This window comes from Micromesistius poutassou, assembly GCF_964030765.1.
Source record: "Micromesistius poutassou genome assembly, chromosome: 10".
NCBI classification, from domain to species: Eukaryota; Metazoa; Chordata; class Actinopteri; order Gadiformes; family Gadidae; genus Micromesistius; species Micromesistius poutassou.
This window is the reverse complement of record NC_140280.1, coordinates 19,577,339-19,596,595: the sequence shown is the minus strand read 5'-3', so window position 1 is coordinate 19,596,595 and position 19,257 is coordinate 19,577,339. Positions and strand designations below refer to the sequence as shown.

At 42.4% G+C, this 19,257-nt stretch overlaps 2 protein-coding genes across 2 annotated transcripts in view; one reads left to right on the top strand and one right to left on the bottom strand.

Moving 5' to 3' along the window:
- nipal4 (NIPA like domain containing 4) overlaps positions 1-1,320 on the top strand; it is a gene marked incomplete at both ends in the record, with an annotated part of 7,777 nt that extends 6,457 nt beyond the window's left edge. Inside the window, 2 exons of the mRNA XM_084474374.1 lie at positions 589-801; positions 1,123-1,320. Coding sequence (XP_084330500.1) covers positions 589-801; positions 1,123-1,320 — 411 coding nt within the window. The remainder of the gene's footprint in view (positions 1-588; positions 802-1,122) is intronic.
- A 9,822-nt stretch (positions 1,321-11,142) lies between these two features.
- The window catches only part of LOC311354486 (glutamate receptor 1-like), a gene marked incomplete at both ends in the record, with an annotated part of 54,481 nt that continues 46,366 nt past the window's right edge, over positions 11,143-19,257 (bottom strand). Inside the window, 3 exons of the mRNA XM_084474281.1 lie at positions 11,143-11,352; positions 13,123-13,257; positions 16,610-16,724. Of these exons, the coding sequence (XP_084330407.1) occupies positions 11,143-11,352; positions 13,123-13,257; positions 16,610-16,724 (460 nt within the window). The remainder of the gene's footprint in view (positions 11,353-13,122; positions 13,258-16,609; positions 16,725-19,257) is intronic.

Below are 19,257 nucleotides of genomic sequence, written 5' to 3'. Positions count from 1 at the left end.
TTTGATTATTAGGTCTTTCTTTCTATTGCTGGCTCTATTTGTCTGAATCCTGGACCTTAAATGCCAATTTTGATTTATTATTGTTGTTATTTATAATGAATTGATTGTTCAGACTCTCAAATCAAGAATATGGGTTATGTACAATATATTTGGCCTTGCTATATCTTTTAACACAAGATGGCGCACTTTATCTATCATCATTTAGGAAATAGTGGAAGCAGTAGGTTAAGGGTATGCTTTCAATGCTTTTGGATTAGTTCATCATTGATCATAAACGTGTTTGACATTAAAGAGGGTCTATTTTTCCAGGTGTTTGTTTGATTAGCCAGTACAGTGGACTGTACTAACGGGCACTGGTAGTTGGCTCTAAACATCATCCATCCACTGATTTGTGATACACACACGTCTCGTAATGGCCCATCAATTTCCCACTAAGAAATGGCTCCCTTTTTAAACTCCTTCTGTGTCTCTTATCTCCATCTGTGTGTGTGTGTGTGTGTGTGTGTGTGTGTGTGTGTGTGTGTGTGTGTGTGTGTGTGTGTGTGTGTGTGTGTGTGTGTGTGTGTGTGTGTGTGTGTGTGTACACAGGTGAACTATCTCAACAAGGCTCTGGACACGTTCAACACATTGCTGGTCTACCCCATCTACTACGTGTTCTTCACCTCGGTGGTGCTGTCCAGCTCCATCATCCTCTTCCAGGAGTGGAGCACCATGGCCGGCGTCGACGTGGTCGCCACGCTGGGCGCCTTCCTGGTCATCGTCGTGGGCGTGGCCATGCTCCACCTCTTCAAGGACGTGGAGGTTGGTCTGCTCGTCCTCTCCTCTTTCCTTCTCTTTCTTTTCTATGAGCGATTATTCCTGTTTAAATTCAGTCGTTTAGCAGACGCTTGTATCATAAGCGAACGACACGTGAGGCTGCAAATAAGAAAGTATACAATCACAATTGGAGTATCGGAGTATTGGAGTAGTTAAAAAAAAGTTATAGTGCTGCATAACCAATGTATTTATTTCAGAAATATTTGGCCTGTTCAGCCCTTTGAGGCTGTAATGGTGATTAAGGGCTATGCGAATAAAACAGAATTCAATTACATGTTTTACTTATTAAGTATTTATACTTTACAGATAAGCGTTCACCAGCTGAGTGGTCAGCTGCATCCGAGGGCAGAGGGGGAGGGGCGACGTGAGGAGACGATATCTCCAGAGGAAGGAGAAGAAGGAGGGAGTAAAAAAGAAGACAAATCTGGACTGATTGACAACATCTACATAGAGAGCCTTCCTCCTATGAGAGAGGAGGGCCCACGCGTCTTCATCATCAGCTGAGAGGCAGAGTGAAGTCCTCAGGATATACACTATGGGGTTTATATCATTTTATGCCTTCTGTTTGACAAGCTAAATCAGCATCTGTATTTGAATTGGTCAAATAATGATTTCAGTTCGTTTTTGATTGGTCCTTAATAGTGGACAGGGCTCGAATCGCATTGCAATTGTATATATAGTGCATGATTCATACTCCATAAGGATTCAAGCCAATCATGGTTGATTAAACCATAGCCAAAAGCGGTTTCTAGAGCCAGCTCATTTCCCCCATTTAGCCAATGTTATTTGCTTACCATTCTTCACCAGTATAAAAAACATAAGATGTGAAAACATTCTCCTCTGTGTACGACCCCAGCACAAATATGTGCAAATATAGTGGTCATGGCTATGGTATAATGGTCTAACAGACCCCATTCATACCTACACCATCACATTACGGGATAAGTCCATGGTTTTCATCCTATTAACCCGAACTCCCCACATTTCATCAAGGTCCAAACATTGAATGTTTCAACATTTCATGTACACACGTTTATGTAATTATTTGAACCGTTATTATGAAGGCTTCCGGTTCTTCCCATTACAGTGTGAAAGTGTTGAGTGAAACCCAATGACCCCAGCTGGATGGACAGCGTATCCCCTCAGTGCAGAGGGAGGAGAGTCTGACACAGGGACACTTTGTTACACACCGTGTTTAACACACCCGCACACTGCTGTCCACTCACAACGTAGCCTGCTGCTCACAGCTCCTCTCTCTACGACGCACTGACGGCTCATCCCTGGGATGCTGAGACCCCGCGCCATCACCTACCTCGCCGCCTTTTTTCACTGTCGCCATCACTCTGGATGTTATTACAACGACTTGAAATGGTGGGGAGCTTCTAAACCACTCAAAGCCCACCCACTGCCCACTGCCTAGTCGGCCTACAGAGAATTCAAATAAAAATGTAAACAAAAGTGATGGTGGCAGTGAAAATAAAAGAATGACCCCCCCCCTGCTGGGACGACAACATGATTCACCTCTTGTATCACCAAAAATATTGTATAGAAACGAATCGAATCAGCATCATTAGAATTGCTATTAGCATTATGGGCAGTGCTGAGTGCAGAGCATGCTGTGCATCCTATACATTACAACTGGTGAGCCACACAGGACACTCCATAGGCTGAGTGGTGTAAATAATTGAGTGCCTTGCCCCATGTCACTTCCCTTGGTGTTATGAATGGATTTAATGTAGTACTCGATTCTTTAGCCTATTGACAGTCACTCGTGCCAATAAAGAAACTTGAAAATAGCTTTGAGGTCCATTGATATTTATAATATAGTGTGTCGTCAGAATATAATCATTCCATCTTGGTGGTTTGATTCGCGGTCTTGTTGCTGGTACATCATATTAGCATGTTTCATGACATTGCTAGATATTATATGAGCTCATGTTAGGGTAATATAACGTTAATGTAACAGCCTGCACACTGCCAGGAGCTGTCTGTACTGGTTAAGCATGCGTAAAGGTGTCATTTACTGCCACTTTTTGCATATGTGCGTTGATGTGTGCGTGTCCTAGAATCAAGTGTCAGTAGATTAGTGTATGTGAAACCCTGGGGACCTAATTAAGCAGCCTTGCAGACAGTCGCCACTGGGAGAGGGAAGCCAGAGAGAAACACAGGTAATGGGTCACAGGAAGATGCCGGTGAGCAGAGCGGATGAATTCTACCGCTCTAATGGACACAATGGGAGTTATAAAAGCTTTATGGGTTCCTGTACATTACTGCAAAACAAAACAAAACAAGCGCGCGCACACACACACACACACACACACACACACACACACACACACACATACACACCTATAGCACTGCATTTTTCATCCTCCAGGGAATCTATAGTGTCCACATGGATGAATGTATGGAAACCATCTTCAATCTAATCTGGTAAATCCTGACTAGGCTCATTTATACAGAGATATTGTTTAGATGTTGTTTTTTTACATTTTGGGCAAACACAAAAAATACTATATTGTGAATAATGACATGATTTGAAAAAGTTAGAATTAAAATAATCTGATATGTCAAAAAAAGTGTGATAGAGATAAACTGCTAATTTGCTATCGAGGTGTAGAACATCCAACTGTAACTGCTATTTAGCAGAAAATGAATAGAGCGCGTACATACATTTTATTTTTCACCTTCCTCTTACAGCAGCTGGGAAATAGTTTCATTTGAATATATGAACATCTGCTGTTGAAATTCAACCGCCATTATTTTTGATGGCCACTGTATAGACATTTTCAACAAATTCAGGCTCCAAAAACCCCTTTTCTTTATCATGACAATGGATTTTCCAGTAATTCCTGGTCGAACACGCAGCAGGTAAAGTGCTGGAGTGCAGAGACAGGAAGAGTGTCATGGGTACGTTATCGACATGCTGCGGGAGTCATTAAGTCTTTAAGTACTGTGTGTCTGTGGGCCATACTGTGCTGAATTAACCTGGTAGTTAAACCAATATTGTTTTTATCATGTGCTGTTCACATTTTGTTTTCAGCCAAGGTGTAGCCTTAAGGTATAGGTGTATATTTCCTGTGTGCATAGCTTGTTATTTCTGAATAAACAACTAACATAGTTTTGAGAGAATGCAAATAAGACTTTCTGTCTTATTTGTACAGATGGGTTAAATTCCATTATCTACACAGATGAGGAAACCATCTTACTTAATAGTCTTACTTAAGGGACATGTAGCTAAGGTTGGAGAGTTGTAAAGAGAGAGAGAGAGAAGAAAAGAGTGGAAGGGAGCAAGATATTGCAACTAAATAAAAGTCCCCTCCCTCTCTGCTCCCTCCTTCTCCGCGACTGAAAAGTGTTGCACATGTGATTGACAAGTAAGATGGATTCCCCAAATTAATCATGGGAAAGATGCCCTCTTTGATCAAAAATGAGCCGGGAGTGGTTTTAAACATAAATTGGCTCACTCATAGGCATGCGCTTTTTAACTCAGCTACAGCTGATTACTAATAACACGGCCATTTCTAATGAAGAACTCTGAAATAATTATATAGCACTTATTATACATCCTTATACAGCACCTTCAATAACCAAACTTTGAAGCCCATGATTATTTTTCTTATCCCAAATGGCCAGTTTCCTGTGCTTCCTGCTTCCAATTAATGAGTGGACTGAATTCCTGCCAGAGACGCTTAACACCATGTCATTTGTTTGGTTGATAAAAAAATGCTCTGCTCTAAGCAGACTCAAATCCATAATTACATTTAACATGGCTTGATTGGCTTTCGTTAATTCCTTGACAGCCAATAAGCTGCATGCTTCTCTGTTTGTGATGATAAACCCATGTCCATCGCTGATGGCCGTTTAAGCTCAATAATCCTCCCTGAGAGACGACACTTTCTGGCTGACAGAGACAAATATGAAGCAGTCAACCTTAGCCTACTAGCCCTACTCAAACGCTGCCTGACTGATTTCAACAGATGCTTTTTTGTATATTATCATTTGTGAAAATAATAATATTATGTTAAAACAGGCTCACCCCCTCATTGCTAGATTGCCCTGCTTAGGGCATGAGAAATAGTGTGTCATTAACTTCAGTTCTGACATGTCATCAACTGCACATTGTAAAGCACTTTGAGTGGACTCTGGTCAGAAAAGCACGATATAAATGCAGTCAGTTTAACATTTACTATTGTCTGTGTGCATCACACGTAGATTACAATCCCTTCTGTTGTCTGTGTGCAGTGCATGCTTGTCTGTCTGTGTGGAATGTGTGTATTTGGCTATGTGCACAACAATGGCGTCTGTTTCCGCTTGTGACCCGAGTGTCTGGTTGAGTATTTCCGGAATACTTCCTGATTGCAGCGTTTACAACTAGAACGGCATACCAGCAAGTTTGTTTTGTAGTTTTTCATACGTGTACAATGAGTGTATTTACAGTTGAAGAACAGTGACTTGCTTACCAAAAGGTATGAAATTCAGCGCTCCATTGTTGTGTGTCAAAATGCAGTTCGCAGGTCTCGTAAATGCAGCAAGTTTCGTCCTGAATGAAGCACGATAAAGGTATTGGATGTGGGCGGGGCTGGACCTTCCAATCCGGATGTGGGCGTGGTTGGACGTCCAACTCTGCCTTCCCGCAGGCCGCAGCCGTTATGGTGCCTTCTATTTGTCCACCCGACTCGATCTGCGAGTCGGATTTCCGAGTTACGAACCGGAAGTTGCAAATAGCACGCCCCCGAGGTCGTAAAAACGACTCGTAGGAACTCAGAGGACCCCGAGTTCAGTAACAAAGATGGCTACTCCGAGCATCACATGTAAAAACATTGTGGTTTTCTACTATTTAAAGCACTTGTGTTTTTGTTGTAACCAAATGAAGAAGTCGTACACATAGCACTGTATACTGTTACCTATAGGCATGTCGTTACAGTCTTATTATGTGTTAAATACCGCCTAAATACCGCCAGTCAGAAGCTCCCGGTTCCCAACACCACAGCAAATAACCCGTCTTCTACCATCACCGCAGAACACCAACCCTGTCCTTCATCCCCCCTGCAAGGGTCTGTGTGTGATGGACTGAGTGGCTTCATTCACAGATGCATTTTCTTTTTTTGTGTAGCCTCCCTTTCGGTCTCCTCCATTTGCAGCAGGAGCACCATTGTTGTAACAGCACCCCCCCCCCCCACTTCCCATCTTTCCCAAGCTACCCTCCATCTCCAGACTTTCCCAAGACCTTTCCAAGACATTCCTGCTGGAAAAGGTAGAGGTCTGTGCAGAGAGACCTTTGGCGTGGCAGCTGCTCAAAGAAAAGGGGCTCACCAGTGTTTCCCCTAGGATGGAGATGTAGCCAGCGGAACTGAATGTGCGTGAAGACTCCTGCTGACCACTGCCCTGTTGGACCTCACCTGTGGCTACCTGTTCGGGGGGGATAAGACCGAATGTTGCTGCTTACCGGCCAAACAACAGTTTGAAGTACACAGCCTTCTATAACTTATTATTTTGTATTTATTAAAGTATATTATTTATGCAACTTTTGAGTGAGAAAGACAGGTATGCAGAGATAGAGCTGAGGCCATGCAGCAAATGACCACGGGCAGGAATCAAACCCCAGGTCGCTGCTAACATGACTGTGCCTTAATGGTACGCGCTCTAACCAGAGAGCCACCGGGGCACCCCAGTACCCGGCCTTCTCAGAGGGAGGGGGGCTGGGGAGGGGTTCCGGAGAAGGCACCACCTTCAACTTATGTTGCATAACTGATGCCCCATTTGAAGGTGACGCTGTGTAACGTTCATACTATGAGAATAACGTGATAATCAATTAAAGTGATTTGAAACACAAATAAATCTCACCGTCTAAAGGACACTGAGCATCTGCGTGGACTGGGGGTCGCAGCTTCAACTCTGTTAGGGAAGGTCGATGTTAACATGTGACGTGAACTGACTGACAACACCTGCTAAGGGTCAGGTGCTTGGAGATCACAGCTGGGGGGGCGAGGAGGGGGGGGTCCAAACCTAACCAGAGCTCCATTCAAAGCATGCTCCTCCGTCTAAAATCGTCTCTTCACTAAGCAGCCGTGATCTGAGGGAGGTTAGGGGACGACTCTGCTAGCAGCTCAGGGCCAAGCCCAGAGTGGCTGCGTGTCTCAAGTACTAACACAGCGGAGGCATCTATTGAAAGTCATTTACTAGACGCTTTTAACCAAAGCTCCTTTATGTTGAGTTCAGATACTGTCCATTACTAAAGAGCAGGTATAGAGGTTGAACATCTTACCCAAGGATGCCAACAGGTAGACAGGTGGAAATTGAGGCTCGGAACCAGTACGTTCTTTTAACAATGTGTATGTGGTTGTGTGCACTTGTGTGTCGGTCTGTGTGTGTGTGTTTTGTCTGTGGTGGTCATGATAGACGTTGTGCAGTGTAAATCTTACTAATATCATTAATACTAATATCAATACAACCGAGGTTTGTCATACTGAGTTTGTCTGACATGTATTGCAGTTTGACTTTTTTCCCTTATCTGCCGTCATCTATTACGTTTAAGTTTCTTTGCCGCTAGGTGTAAATGAGAAAATTTGAATATCAAAAGTGCAAAAGTTAATTTACTTAATTCTACTTGGAAGGTGAAACTAATGTATTATATAGACTCATTACATGACAAATTAGATATTTCAAGCCTTTCTTTGTTATAATTTTGATGATTATGGCTCACAGCCTATATGAAAACCCAAAATTCTAAATCTGTGAAAATTAGAATATTGTGAAAAGGTTCAATATTGTAGGCTCAAAGTGGCACACTCTAATCTGCTAATTAATCCAAAACACCTGCAAAGGGTTCCTGAGCCTTTTAATGGTTTCTCCTCAACGGAAGATAGGAGGCACGCGGATAAGACCCACACATCTTTTTAAAGAACAGAGGGGGTGTTTGGTAGATGAAAGCAACCCCATGTTCCCTATTAAGCAGCCTGTCACGCAAATTGGTGGAGCTCTTGGCCAAGCCACAGAATTAAACAGTTGTTTCTCACAGCTTTAGTCAACTGCTGTATTGGTGCCACTTCAATATGGTTCTATATATATATATATATAGAACCATATTCTATATATATATATATATATAGAACCATATGGCACAGAATGTTTGTAAACAATAGCCGTAACGACACTTCCGGGTGGCAGAACGCGAGCGGCTACCACTGACCTGAAGCGATCCAGCCGGCTACTGTGAACGTAGTTAAAAACATTGTTGTTGATCTGAAGTTGAAACGATGACGTAAACAATATTAATATAATATAATATAAGTTATATATATATATATATATATATATATATATTAATGAGACGTCCTGTAGCACCCTGCAAGAAGAAAATCATTCATTCAAGCCATTTACTCTGTTTTCACGATCACTCTGCCCTCAAATGACATGGAAAGGTTTGTTTACTAGTGGTGCCATCGGAGAACGCTTCGGCTTTTGCCACCCGGAAGAACGAATTGTGATGTCATGGTGAATTGTCGTATATGGAACCATATTTGGTTCTATAAACAGTATACATAGAACCATATACTGTATATGGTTATCGATACATATATATATATATATATATATATATATATATATATATATATATATATATATATAGGCCTATATATATTATTTTTTTTTACTTTGCTTTATTTTGCTTAAACCCAACACACCCAAAAAATATAAGTGCAGTTTTGGACGTTGCGGTTATGAGTAAATCCTTGATTTTTCATTTGCCTGGCGGGAAGCCCGCAGTCTGGCACGAAAGCCACTCAACGAGCCATTTGTTTCAGGAACATCGATGGAAGCTAATGAGCCGCTAACTCCTAATCATGGCCTTTCTTGGGCTAATTGTCACTTGTTCTCTGCCACTCTGCCTTCATCCTCCCTCACAGCTAGGGGAGCAATGAGCAGTTACAAAGAGATATTCCTTAACAATATCGCAGCAGACAACAGATGCCCTGGAGCTCCTGGCCGCCACATTAGCCGCGTGGTACGCCAACAAAGCTGGCCTGAGCGTCCGGCGACATGAGGACCGCAAGACTGGAGGACCGAGTAACAGTTTGGTTTTTTTTAATGAATGACAGCGAGAGAGATAGACTGGAGGAGAAACTTTCTATCCAGTAGGTGTGAAGGGAGTAGAGAGAAAGTTTTCGTCTGAGACAAACAACGTAGATGCATTCATAAATTTGTTGTAAGTTGAGTATAACTATACCGTGCTACCATATTACCTGCATATTTCAAATAAGAGCTGCACTAACAAACAAGTCAAAAAATTAAAACATATATTATGATCAATTAAAAAGCACTAAAATAAAGCGACAGTGTTAAGAATTTTGATAATTTTTAATAAATATGATAAATACAACTAATCTCTGCATAGACAGAATCAACACAAATGTATAAACTTGCAAGTCAATTAAATAGAGCATAGTTCTGATTAACAGATGTTAATTGCCACATATATTCCTATTCATTCATATTGTACAAATATGAAACTTTCTCTTTATTTTTTCTTGAATATCCGCATCAGACTACAAAACAGTTGTCTGATGCTGCATCATCTGGTGTGCAAAGTAAAATACAGGGGAACAGAAGAATACAACAAATAAGATCCAAGGAGAAAAATATATCCGCAGGAATCTTGGCTTTGGGCCTTGTACAAATGAGTTTGTGCATGTGAACACGCCTTGCAATCTGTGATGTTCCTGTAATGGGACTCCCGACTAACTCTTCTGGATAATGCAGAAACAGAGTCTTGATCAAAGCTGTCCTTGGGATGAAGGTAAAGGCCACGTTCTAATGCATGCACTCGTGATTTCATGCATGGCTTATTGTTTTCCCAAGCCCAAATTTTAAAAAGATGAATTACTCCTTTAAAAACAATAATGGAAACATAAAATAGGTGAACGTTGTTGAAAATGTTAACGGTTTGTTAAGAATAGTGTTCATAAAAAAGTACTTGCCATCTTCCCTTCTTCTGTTCTTTCGTTGGGACAAAACCTAGATTAGTCTGAATTAAATCAGTTTTTTTTCTCGTTGTGACAAATACAAAATGGAGGAGTCCATTGTGAGTGGAGGTAAACGTTTGTTTCCAAAAACGCAGAGAGAACGAGGAAAACGGTAAACGACCTTGCCAGGCGCTTGAAAATAATCCAACCTGACATGGCTGCGCTTCACAGGTCGTTTGGCACTAGCGCCTCTCCCCCCTCACACACACACACACAAACACACACACACACACACACACACACACACACACACACACACACACACACACACACACACACACACACACACACACACACACACACACACACACACACACACACACACACACACACACACACACACACACACACACACACACCACCCCACACCACACTGCCTCCAGTCCGGAGGAAGGGGACGGAGGGACGCCCAGACTGTGGTTCCCAGACTCTGTAGGCCTTGTTCCGGTGTGACTCCGCGAGCTATGTGAACTGCTGACGCTAACCCTCCATGGACCCATACTGAATATCAACCAACCAGCACTATCTCACTGGGTTAGTGTTAAAACAGACCTGACTTTGGCCATCTCCACATGCAGTTGACATAGTTGTGAGGCAGACCTGCACAGAGTTTGTTTCAGCACTGTAGTCAATACACAACCTGGGGTCCTCTGGACCATTTTTGCAGCAGAAGCAGGTGAGAGGTTTGCATGCATGAAGGATTACAGTACTATAGTAGCTGTGTAGTGAGTTAGTGTGTGAGTGCATGACCACACACACACACACACGCACACACACACACACACACACACACGCCCTGGCATTGAAGGGCGGGACCTCTCAATGTACCGGTAATGAGCAGGACACAGGAAGCAAAGAAAAGTAGGGAAAGAATATATAAGTGGAAATAAAAAAAAAAACAGGACAACAGGAAAAGGAGTTCCACTGGTACCTGCACTGTGAACTTATTGCAGAAGGAGAAGTCAGTTCAAACAGCTCTCGCAGCTGAATCGGATGACGCAGTTGGACACTGCTCATTCGCACCGTTTAGTTTGATCTGTTGTTCTTTTTCCAGTTCAGGTCCCCTCTCCACTGGGACCCCATGTCGAGTCTGTCCGTACATCAGTCATAGTGAACACACAATATACACAGTGCTCCACTTTTGAACAACCCGATCAATTTTCCTCATCCATACCTCCATTCAAACAAACAAACACACGCACGCAGGCACGCACACACAGAGTAAGACACTTGAGAGACGGATGAGGGTGTGGTTGTCTGCGGGGGGGGGGGGGCGGGGGGGGCTGGTCGTGTCCTCTCTTCACATGCCGGTGGTGTTGATGCCCAGGCCGGCCGCCCCCTGGCTCATGCAGGGGAGAGTCTGAGGTCCCATCTTGGGGTAGTCCAGCGCCCCCAAGCGTCCGTTCTCCCCACCCTGGATGAAGGCACCACCTGATACCCCTCCACTCATGCCCCCCCCCGCCGCCCCCCTACCCATGCTGACGCTCATCATGGCCGCGTCGATGAGCTCCTGCGGGGAGAACACATGATACATTATTCTAGATGTATACTGACATTATACATCTAGAAATTGTTTTTAGTGATTCATGTTGCATGTTGATGAATCTTGCACCTCGTTGACATTATCCCCCAAAATCCCTGGGGGTCAAAAACTGTTTGAGACTTATATACACATACACACATACACTTAGGAGTATAAAGTGGTAACACTGCGGAAGATTTCTACATTTCTACTTGCTACTTTGGGCAACCTCCTGGGTGGAAGTTCTCCTGCTTAATCTGCGAGCTCTGCAAGATTTCCAGCAGATCTGGCCCAGGTTGAATCACAATCTATCTATATGGGGCGGGTTTGATATGATGACTGTGCAGAAGAGCCCCCTATGGGGATTGTTCCAGACTTATACAAATTTGCAAATTCGTCTGGTAATGTCAGCGGTCATGTAGCTGTGGCCGGGGATCTGTAAAAGCGTAATTGTCAAACACACACTGGGAAGTAAACTGTGAAAAAAGTATTTGTAAAGGTTCCAGGTGAACACTATGTAGACTGGCCACCAGGTCACTTATTAATAATAAGAATCTCTGAAATGAAACAGGAAACCATGTGTAACTCGTCCCAGGCTCTGTGCCCTCTCCCCCAAGGAGTTCTGCTATAACGTAGAAGGAGTGCTGGGTATGAGATACGAGTGAGTGCAATCCATTTTTTCTTTTTGTGTTGTTGAACTTCGTGTTGTGCGGTCTTGTTCTGTGTGTACTCATGACACTGTAAAGCTACCTTGAGTGTGAGAAAGGTGCTATATAAAATAAATGTATTATTATTATTATTAATATCTGCTGTAAAATTTCAATAATCAAATAATTGCACCTAAAAACCGGGTTCACAGAGTGTAACATTGGGAAAAGGCCAGGGTTGGAAATGAGCCCCCTCCCCAGATGGCCCAGAGGGGGCCGTACAGCTCCCTGCGCCGTGTTACACACTAAACCCTCCACATCTCGGCCACTTCAGCATCTGCAATTATCCACTGAGCGGCATGTGTTTCGTTTTGGGCCGAAATCAGAGCAGCTGGTGAAAACACTTTGGGCAGACAGAACATGAAGGAGAATCCAAAGCCTGCAAATTGACGCTTGGTTATCTCACTGACACCCTGCAAGGTTTCTCCTTCCAAGAAGACCATCGTCTGCCAATGGATGAAGGCTATTTGGTTTTAATCGGCACTGATAGTTGCGGTCGCCTGTTGCAAAACTCCTACCTTACTGCAGCTATGGAGCTGTGAGAGGGAAGGGGAACGACGTGGAAGGCCGACAACCAGGCATCACAGAAAATGTCCATGATGAGAAAATATAGCTGTACATAACATCTTAAAATATAGCTATACAAAACGTTTAACATATAGCTGTACATAATGTTTTAAAATATAGCTGTACATTAAGTTAAAAATAATGTTGGATTATTTTTTATCTCAAAGTGTGGAAAGAATTGTCAGGCAGTATAGCTGAAGAAACCCAGACACCAGGCATTGATATGTCCAATATGGAATATAAAGGTAAAACAAAAAGCTGATAATCCTACTCAGAGTAGGATTACTTCTGTGAGATTGGTACAGTGCAAGATTGTTTATGAGCCAGAATGAAGTGCTGGGCTGGACTTTGAGGGTTGCATTGCGTACACTTTTATTCCCCACTGAGCCGCCAGCTTCAAATGAATGATGCATAATTACCATGACGTGTCAAAAGGAAGGTGCTACTTGTTTAAGTTTGCTTATTATGGTGATGAACAACTCACCTTCATTCTCCGAGACTCAATGCGGGATTTGTAGCAGAATTCGACCAGTGCCACCAGCATGGCCAGCCCTAGCCCGCCAATCAGAATGTAGAACACTCCGGCCACATTGCTGAGGCTCAGGGCACTGGTCTTATCCTGTCAGCACGCAGGGAAGAAGCAGGTGGTTAACCACAAGAAGAGATGACGTCAAACTCTAACTGCTAATTGCAATCATGTGCTAACTGCTTTTCATACAAGCTGTTCTAATGTGTCTTTCTTGACTGTCAGGGCCGAGATGCATAAGAACCATTTTGATGAAAGCCACCAGGAACTCAGAGTAAGCGGTTGCGGTTACAACAATATAACAATATTTTCTATAATTAGCATTATGGTTTTCATTTTTTTTGTTCACTACCGTTATTTCTGTCTGGCTCATTGATCAAAAGGGGACATGTATGTATCTCAGCCATTGGCAAACATGTTATTCTTTGTGACATGCAGCTTCATGCACAAAAACAATGACACAAAAAGCTGTTAAAGGCTCTGTAAGCGATGTCATTGTCCCTCCTCCCTACTCCACCATCAACGCCTGGCATCTTTCTTTTCGGTTTCTCTCGTTTCAGCTGTTCCTGGGAGCGCTCAAATTGGTTGCTTTGCCTCTCCTGCCATTGACAGTCAACGCTGTCAACAGCCCTCGACCCTCCTGCTGCCCTCCCATGAACGAGAGGACTGCCTCTTTGTGGAGTTCTCTCTCCTGATTGGATAAAGACGGAACAGGAGAGCATGATATGTGCGTATCGGTTCACTGCAGCGCAGCGGGTCTGGGAGACCCGTATTCTGACCAGACACTCTTCATCAGTGATGGCTGTCGGATTATAGAGCTGTTTAATACCTATTTCTACAAATAAATATAAAGCTTACAGTGCCTTTAATTACACTTTTGGAAAAGGTAAAGGGCAGGTCTCTTTCATTCACATTTATCCATGAGAATCCAGCTTCTCAGGATCTACAGTCCTGTCGCGTTTACTTTAAGCTTCATGACCATTGCTGGTGTACAATACAAACCCATCTAACTCTCTGAAGGATGTATGTTAAGGTCATTATTCATGAGCATTTTTGGTCATATCTTAGTGATGTCATCCAAAAGCATGCGGTCAAAAAAAAAAAAACGCATACAGGAAGAAGAGGGGGCAAATCTTATCCAGGGGGAAGTGTTTCTTCAAGTTGGGAATGTATCAAGTGCTGTCATGCTTTTCTCTTTGAAAAAACGTTCATAGGAAACAGCTATGTGTGTGTGCAGCTATGTGTGTGTGTGTGTGTGTGTGTTAGAGGGGAGGGGGGGGGGGTATTATTGGCATTCCCTGTGTTTTGGAGAATGGAAGGAAACCAGTGATCTGAAATACTTGTAGAACTGTTCTAGCAGCATAAACAAATATTTAACAGGGCTAGGGCTTATTAGTGAATTAATCACTAACTGAAAAAGCTACATAGCGTTGGCTTATTATACCAGGCTTTAGTTAACATGAGAATAGACGAGCTACAGCAATTAATATTCCTTTCAATTAATCAGTTCAATGTCAAAAATATCTTAAACAAGCAATGACTTTAAAAAGGCAATACTTGTTTTAGATTCAACTAAATCTTAATGGCGTTCTTTCATGCCATTAGGATGTCAAGCATTTTTGTAGATCTCAATGGCCCTTCCTTCCATTCCTCTGAAAGGTAAGCAGTCACAACCAGTGCTCAAACTCTAAGGGCTTCTGTGATTGTAACCATAGAGAAGCTGTATTAGCCCAACATGCAATGGCTTTACTAACTGCCAATTATCTTGGTTAATTTATATTTACTTTTAATTTAATTTAAATTTATCTACTTGTTCAATATCAAAATAACAAATGGCATGCACGCACACACGCACGCACGCACACACACGCACGCACGCACGCACATTTTTGTTTAGTTTGTTTAGTTTAGTTCTGACAAACTAAACTCCCTGGATGAGCTACCAGTAAGTTACTAGCATGCTTCCCCTGAAAAATTAACAATAAAACTTAACAATCAACATGTAACATGTGTAACATGTGTATCAGATATCAAAGTGAATGCAGTTGTATCAGAATGAATGACTATGAACTGAATGTGTTTGCGGCATAAAGCCAGATTGTTGCGTTACCTCTCAGCTCCTATACCTTACAACCACCACCTGTCAAATGTGTTTTCTCCCACCCCTGACTTCAACTGCACACGCACACGTTCAGCTGGGAGCTCACCCTGCGAAGTAGTCAAGCTTGTCAGAACACAGGCCGGCTTATAGGCCTGTGTGTGTATATAAAAAATGTAATTTACACAATCAAAATTAGCTAATGAGGTTCTCTTATGCTTACAACCCCCCCCCGCCCTCACCAACCCCCCCCCACTCCAACAGACCAACTCTGCTGTGTATGAGGGTGGGGGGGGTAAGGGTGGGGATTATACCTTTCTGCCGGAATCTCTGCTGCCACACTCCCCCTTGTCATACCACCACTTGTTTTTCAACTTGTCTAAGACGGCTTGTTCATTGAGCTTCAGCACCGCTAGGTTTACTGGGATTCTTCGCAGAGCCAATGAGAGCGGGGGAGGGGGGGGGGGGGGGGGGGGGGGGGAAATAACATAAATAACATTATGCACATCGATGTTATCTTATGTTATTGAGCTGCTCGTCACAAAGGGGTGTGTGTGTATGTGTTTGTACGTGTTAGTGTGTAGCAGCTATAGCAGCAAAAGATTGTTAGCAAAAAAAAACAAAAAAAAAAAAACGGCCATTAATGGTTACCGACACTGTAGCATATTAAGACCTTGTAATGGAAAGACAAACAAACATAGATAACAACACACACATACAAACAAACAAACAAACAAACAAACAAAAACAAACACATACAAAAAAGGCAGAAAGACTTAAAAGTGTTTGTTGAAAAGTGTGAAAGTGATATGCATTAATACTCCATCTAGCTTAGCATGTAGCCTGACTCCCTAGGTGCGAGATGTGTATTACTATATCACTTTGGGTAACCGGCAAGAGCTAAGAACAGGCCACAACCACTCCTCCACCAGAGGAAAAGCTTCAATTTTGCTCTGCTTCTCTGTACAGAGATAGGTGGCCAATGCGACCAATCGGGTGCAAAACTAACTTTTACAATGTTGTCTTTTTACCTACCGGAGTGGAAAAATCTGTCTGGGGGCAGGTTGTAATTTCTGTCAAGGTGTGATAAAGGGACTGAACATTATTTGGAACCCTATTATTTTAGACATTAGTCAAAAGACACTTAGCTCAGACCTAGTATTCTGTCTTCAATTTCAATTTTTTTTTTTCCAATCATGAATCCAAGATACAGTTCTCCAATAATGGCTGTTGTACCAGTCCAGAGTGCGGTTTGGTCTTTCCAGGATATATCCATCATTGCCAGTTACCCCGGTTGGCCTGCCATCGGTTGGCATTGCCAGTTGCTATGGGTTAAGTTGCTCTGACCTTGGAGTCCCCTCCCCCGGTGCCGCACTCTCCCTTGTCATACCACCATCTGTTTTTCAATTTGTCCAACAGGCCCTGCTCGTTCAGTTTTAACACTGCCAAGTTTACAGGGTTTCTATGGGAATGGTAATAATAGTAGGGGGATAGAAGGGGAACTTTGTGTTAATCATTAGACAACTTGAACATACAAAAAACTACAACACATCGACAGGGACTAGTAAACAAAATCAGAGACATTGTTAAACTGTTCGCTAAACACAGAGGGGGGAGGGAGGGGGGGCAGCATTGTAAACACAGCGACATTATAATCCCATCTAACGATGGCAGGTGCATTCATGAGTTTAACAGTCCTGGAAATGGAATGCAGGAAAGAACAACAAAAGTGGGCACTTGGTTAGAATCGTGAACACATCATTAAATATCGCTATCTCCAAGGTCATACCGATGCCAGCGAGGATCAATGGAACACAGCCGCATATTTCAATGATAATGAGAGGCATTGACTCGCATGCTATTTGTCATCAAGGGGGTTGAACCTGCTGTAGATAATATTTGAGATTTGTACAGATAGAGAGCGGAAAAGAGCAGAAGAGAGCAAGATTTTTAAATAAACCCCCCAAAAAGTGGATATGGGAAGAGATGATCAGATTCTGATTGATCTGATGATCTGAGCAGGTAGAGCTCTAACATCAAAATGGTTTCATAGAGAGGCAGGCACACAGTCAACCAGAGAATATATTTTGCAGAGAGAATTTCCCTCGTGAATATCTGTTAGATGCAATTTCTAGAGAGCTCTTAAATCGTACATACAGCAGTTCAGCTTTTAAATTACAGTGCTTCAAAAAAGTAGGGTGATCAGTGTATTATTAGAGTAGGAATGTATGCTATGGGCTGGTGTACCAACATAGAGTTCAGTTGTAGTAGATTCTATTGACTCTCTATTAATATCAATAACTGCATGTTATCTTTTAGCTCTTGTTTACTTTGTTTTCCAAAAGGTATCATGCTCTTTTAGACATTAATATTAATACATCGGAGAGACCACAGCACATTAATTTGTAAACATGCCCAGACTCACCTGGCATTTGGGGCACATTTAACCCAACTCATCTCTCCCTGCCTCTAGTTTAATAGCTGCTAAGTGCAGCTGGTAAACAGCCTAAGCTTGGTGCAAATTAGCATAAATTCCCAAATAACAACAACGTCATCAACAGCAACCACATTGTGGTACAAAGCAAGTACTGTAAGCTGGTCATTCCAGAGACGAGAAGCTAAAGTCTAACAGAGCATGGGTGGGGCTTGGTTAGTTATAATGAGATGTAATGGACAACAGTAAAGTTAGTAGAGATGTGCAGAGTAAATTTCTGTTGATCATAAGAACAATGAAAATATATTCTACCCTGGTTTTACTGAATCAACGCGGGAGAGATGCACATGTGGTTAGGCTTCAAATAGAGCAGCACATGGGGGAAGGTGCTCTGCTGCTCTATGCGTCCACTGCTCTACCCCATGAAGCCCAACTGACTCCTTTGCTAGCTTTTCACAGGAAGTCTTCCCCCCCTTCCTTTGTGCGTTAGTTACTCAGTCAATCAATACAGAGATTTTGATTCCTTTTTTTTCCCCTCCAGCTGTGTGACTGGTCACAAATTGCTTCTCTACAAAGGGCAGAGGTGGTATGTTCAGTGTAGATGAGGATTGTGTGTCCAATGCTGCTGGGTTGTCTGTGTGATGCCTGATGCATTTGCTGGCATAATGGAACCGATTCAATTATTTCATGTTCCCATAAGTAAATACCGACGCCAAAAAATGTTTTAACAACAGCAAAACATATAGTACCTTCTCCAGTCTGGTAATAAATGATGAGATGAAGGATTATAATGTAATGCTATGACCAACAATGATCATTGTGCTTGTAGTACAAACAAACACATGCCCAAAACAGACCCCAGGCATTGTATTACTCTATAGTTATTACAACATACAAATGATCACTACTTTTTAGTTGTTATGGAAGACTTATCTCAAACTAAAATCTTTGGCCCGCTATGCTGCGTGGAATATTTTGTCTGTCTGAGACTCTAAATGTGGTATGTAATCACATTTTTCCTTTGGCGTACTATTGAATATGGATATTGTAGCTGAATATGTGCATTTCTGACAATTTTATGGTATTGACTGCAATACTAGTCTTAACAGAGTCATTCAGAAAAAAATCCATTCAGAAAAAAGTCAATTTTCACACATTGAGTAATCAGTTGTAATAAAAATAAAAACAAACAGAGCAGACAGACAAACATAGACGGACAGACCAGACGACAAAAATATTGCAGATCCCCCACACAGTATGAACACAATTGTGCATTCACACTGTGCAGAAACCCATTAACCACTGCATTTAAAAAACTGCCTTTCTAGTGTATATTAAAAAATAGACCCTCTCAGCCATGCTTCTTCCATGCTCGCTTTCCATTCATCACAGTCAGTGTGTTAATCAACAGCCAATTGGTTGGCTGATCTAATTTGACCCCAGCCATTTCGAGGTACTAGCTATTCATTGTAAGTAATGCGGTCAAATAAATCCCTCCAGCCTGAATTGTTTGAGGGTGATTGGAAGAAAAAAAAAACACCCCTGCTCCACACATATTACC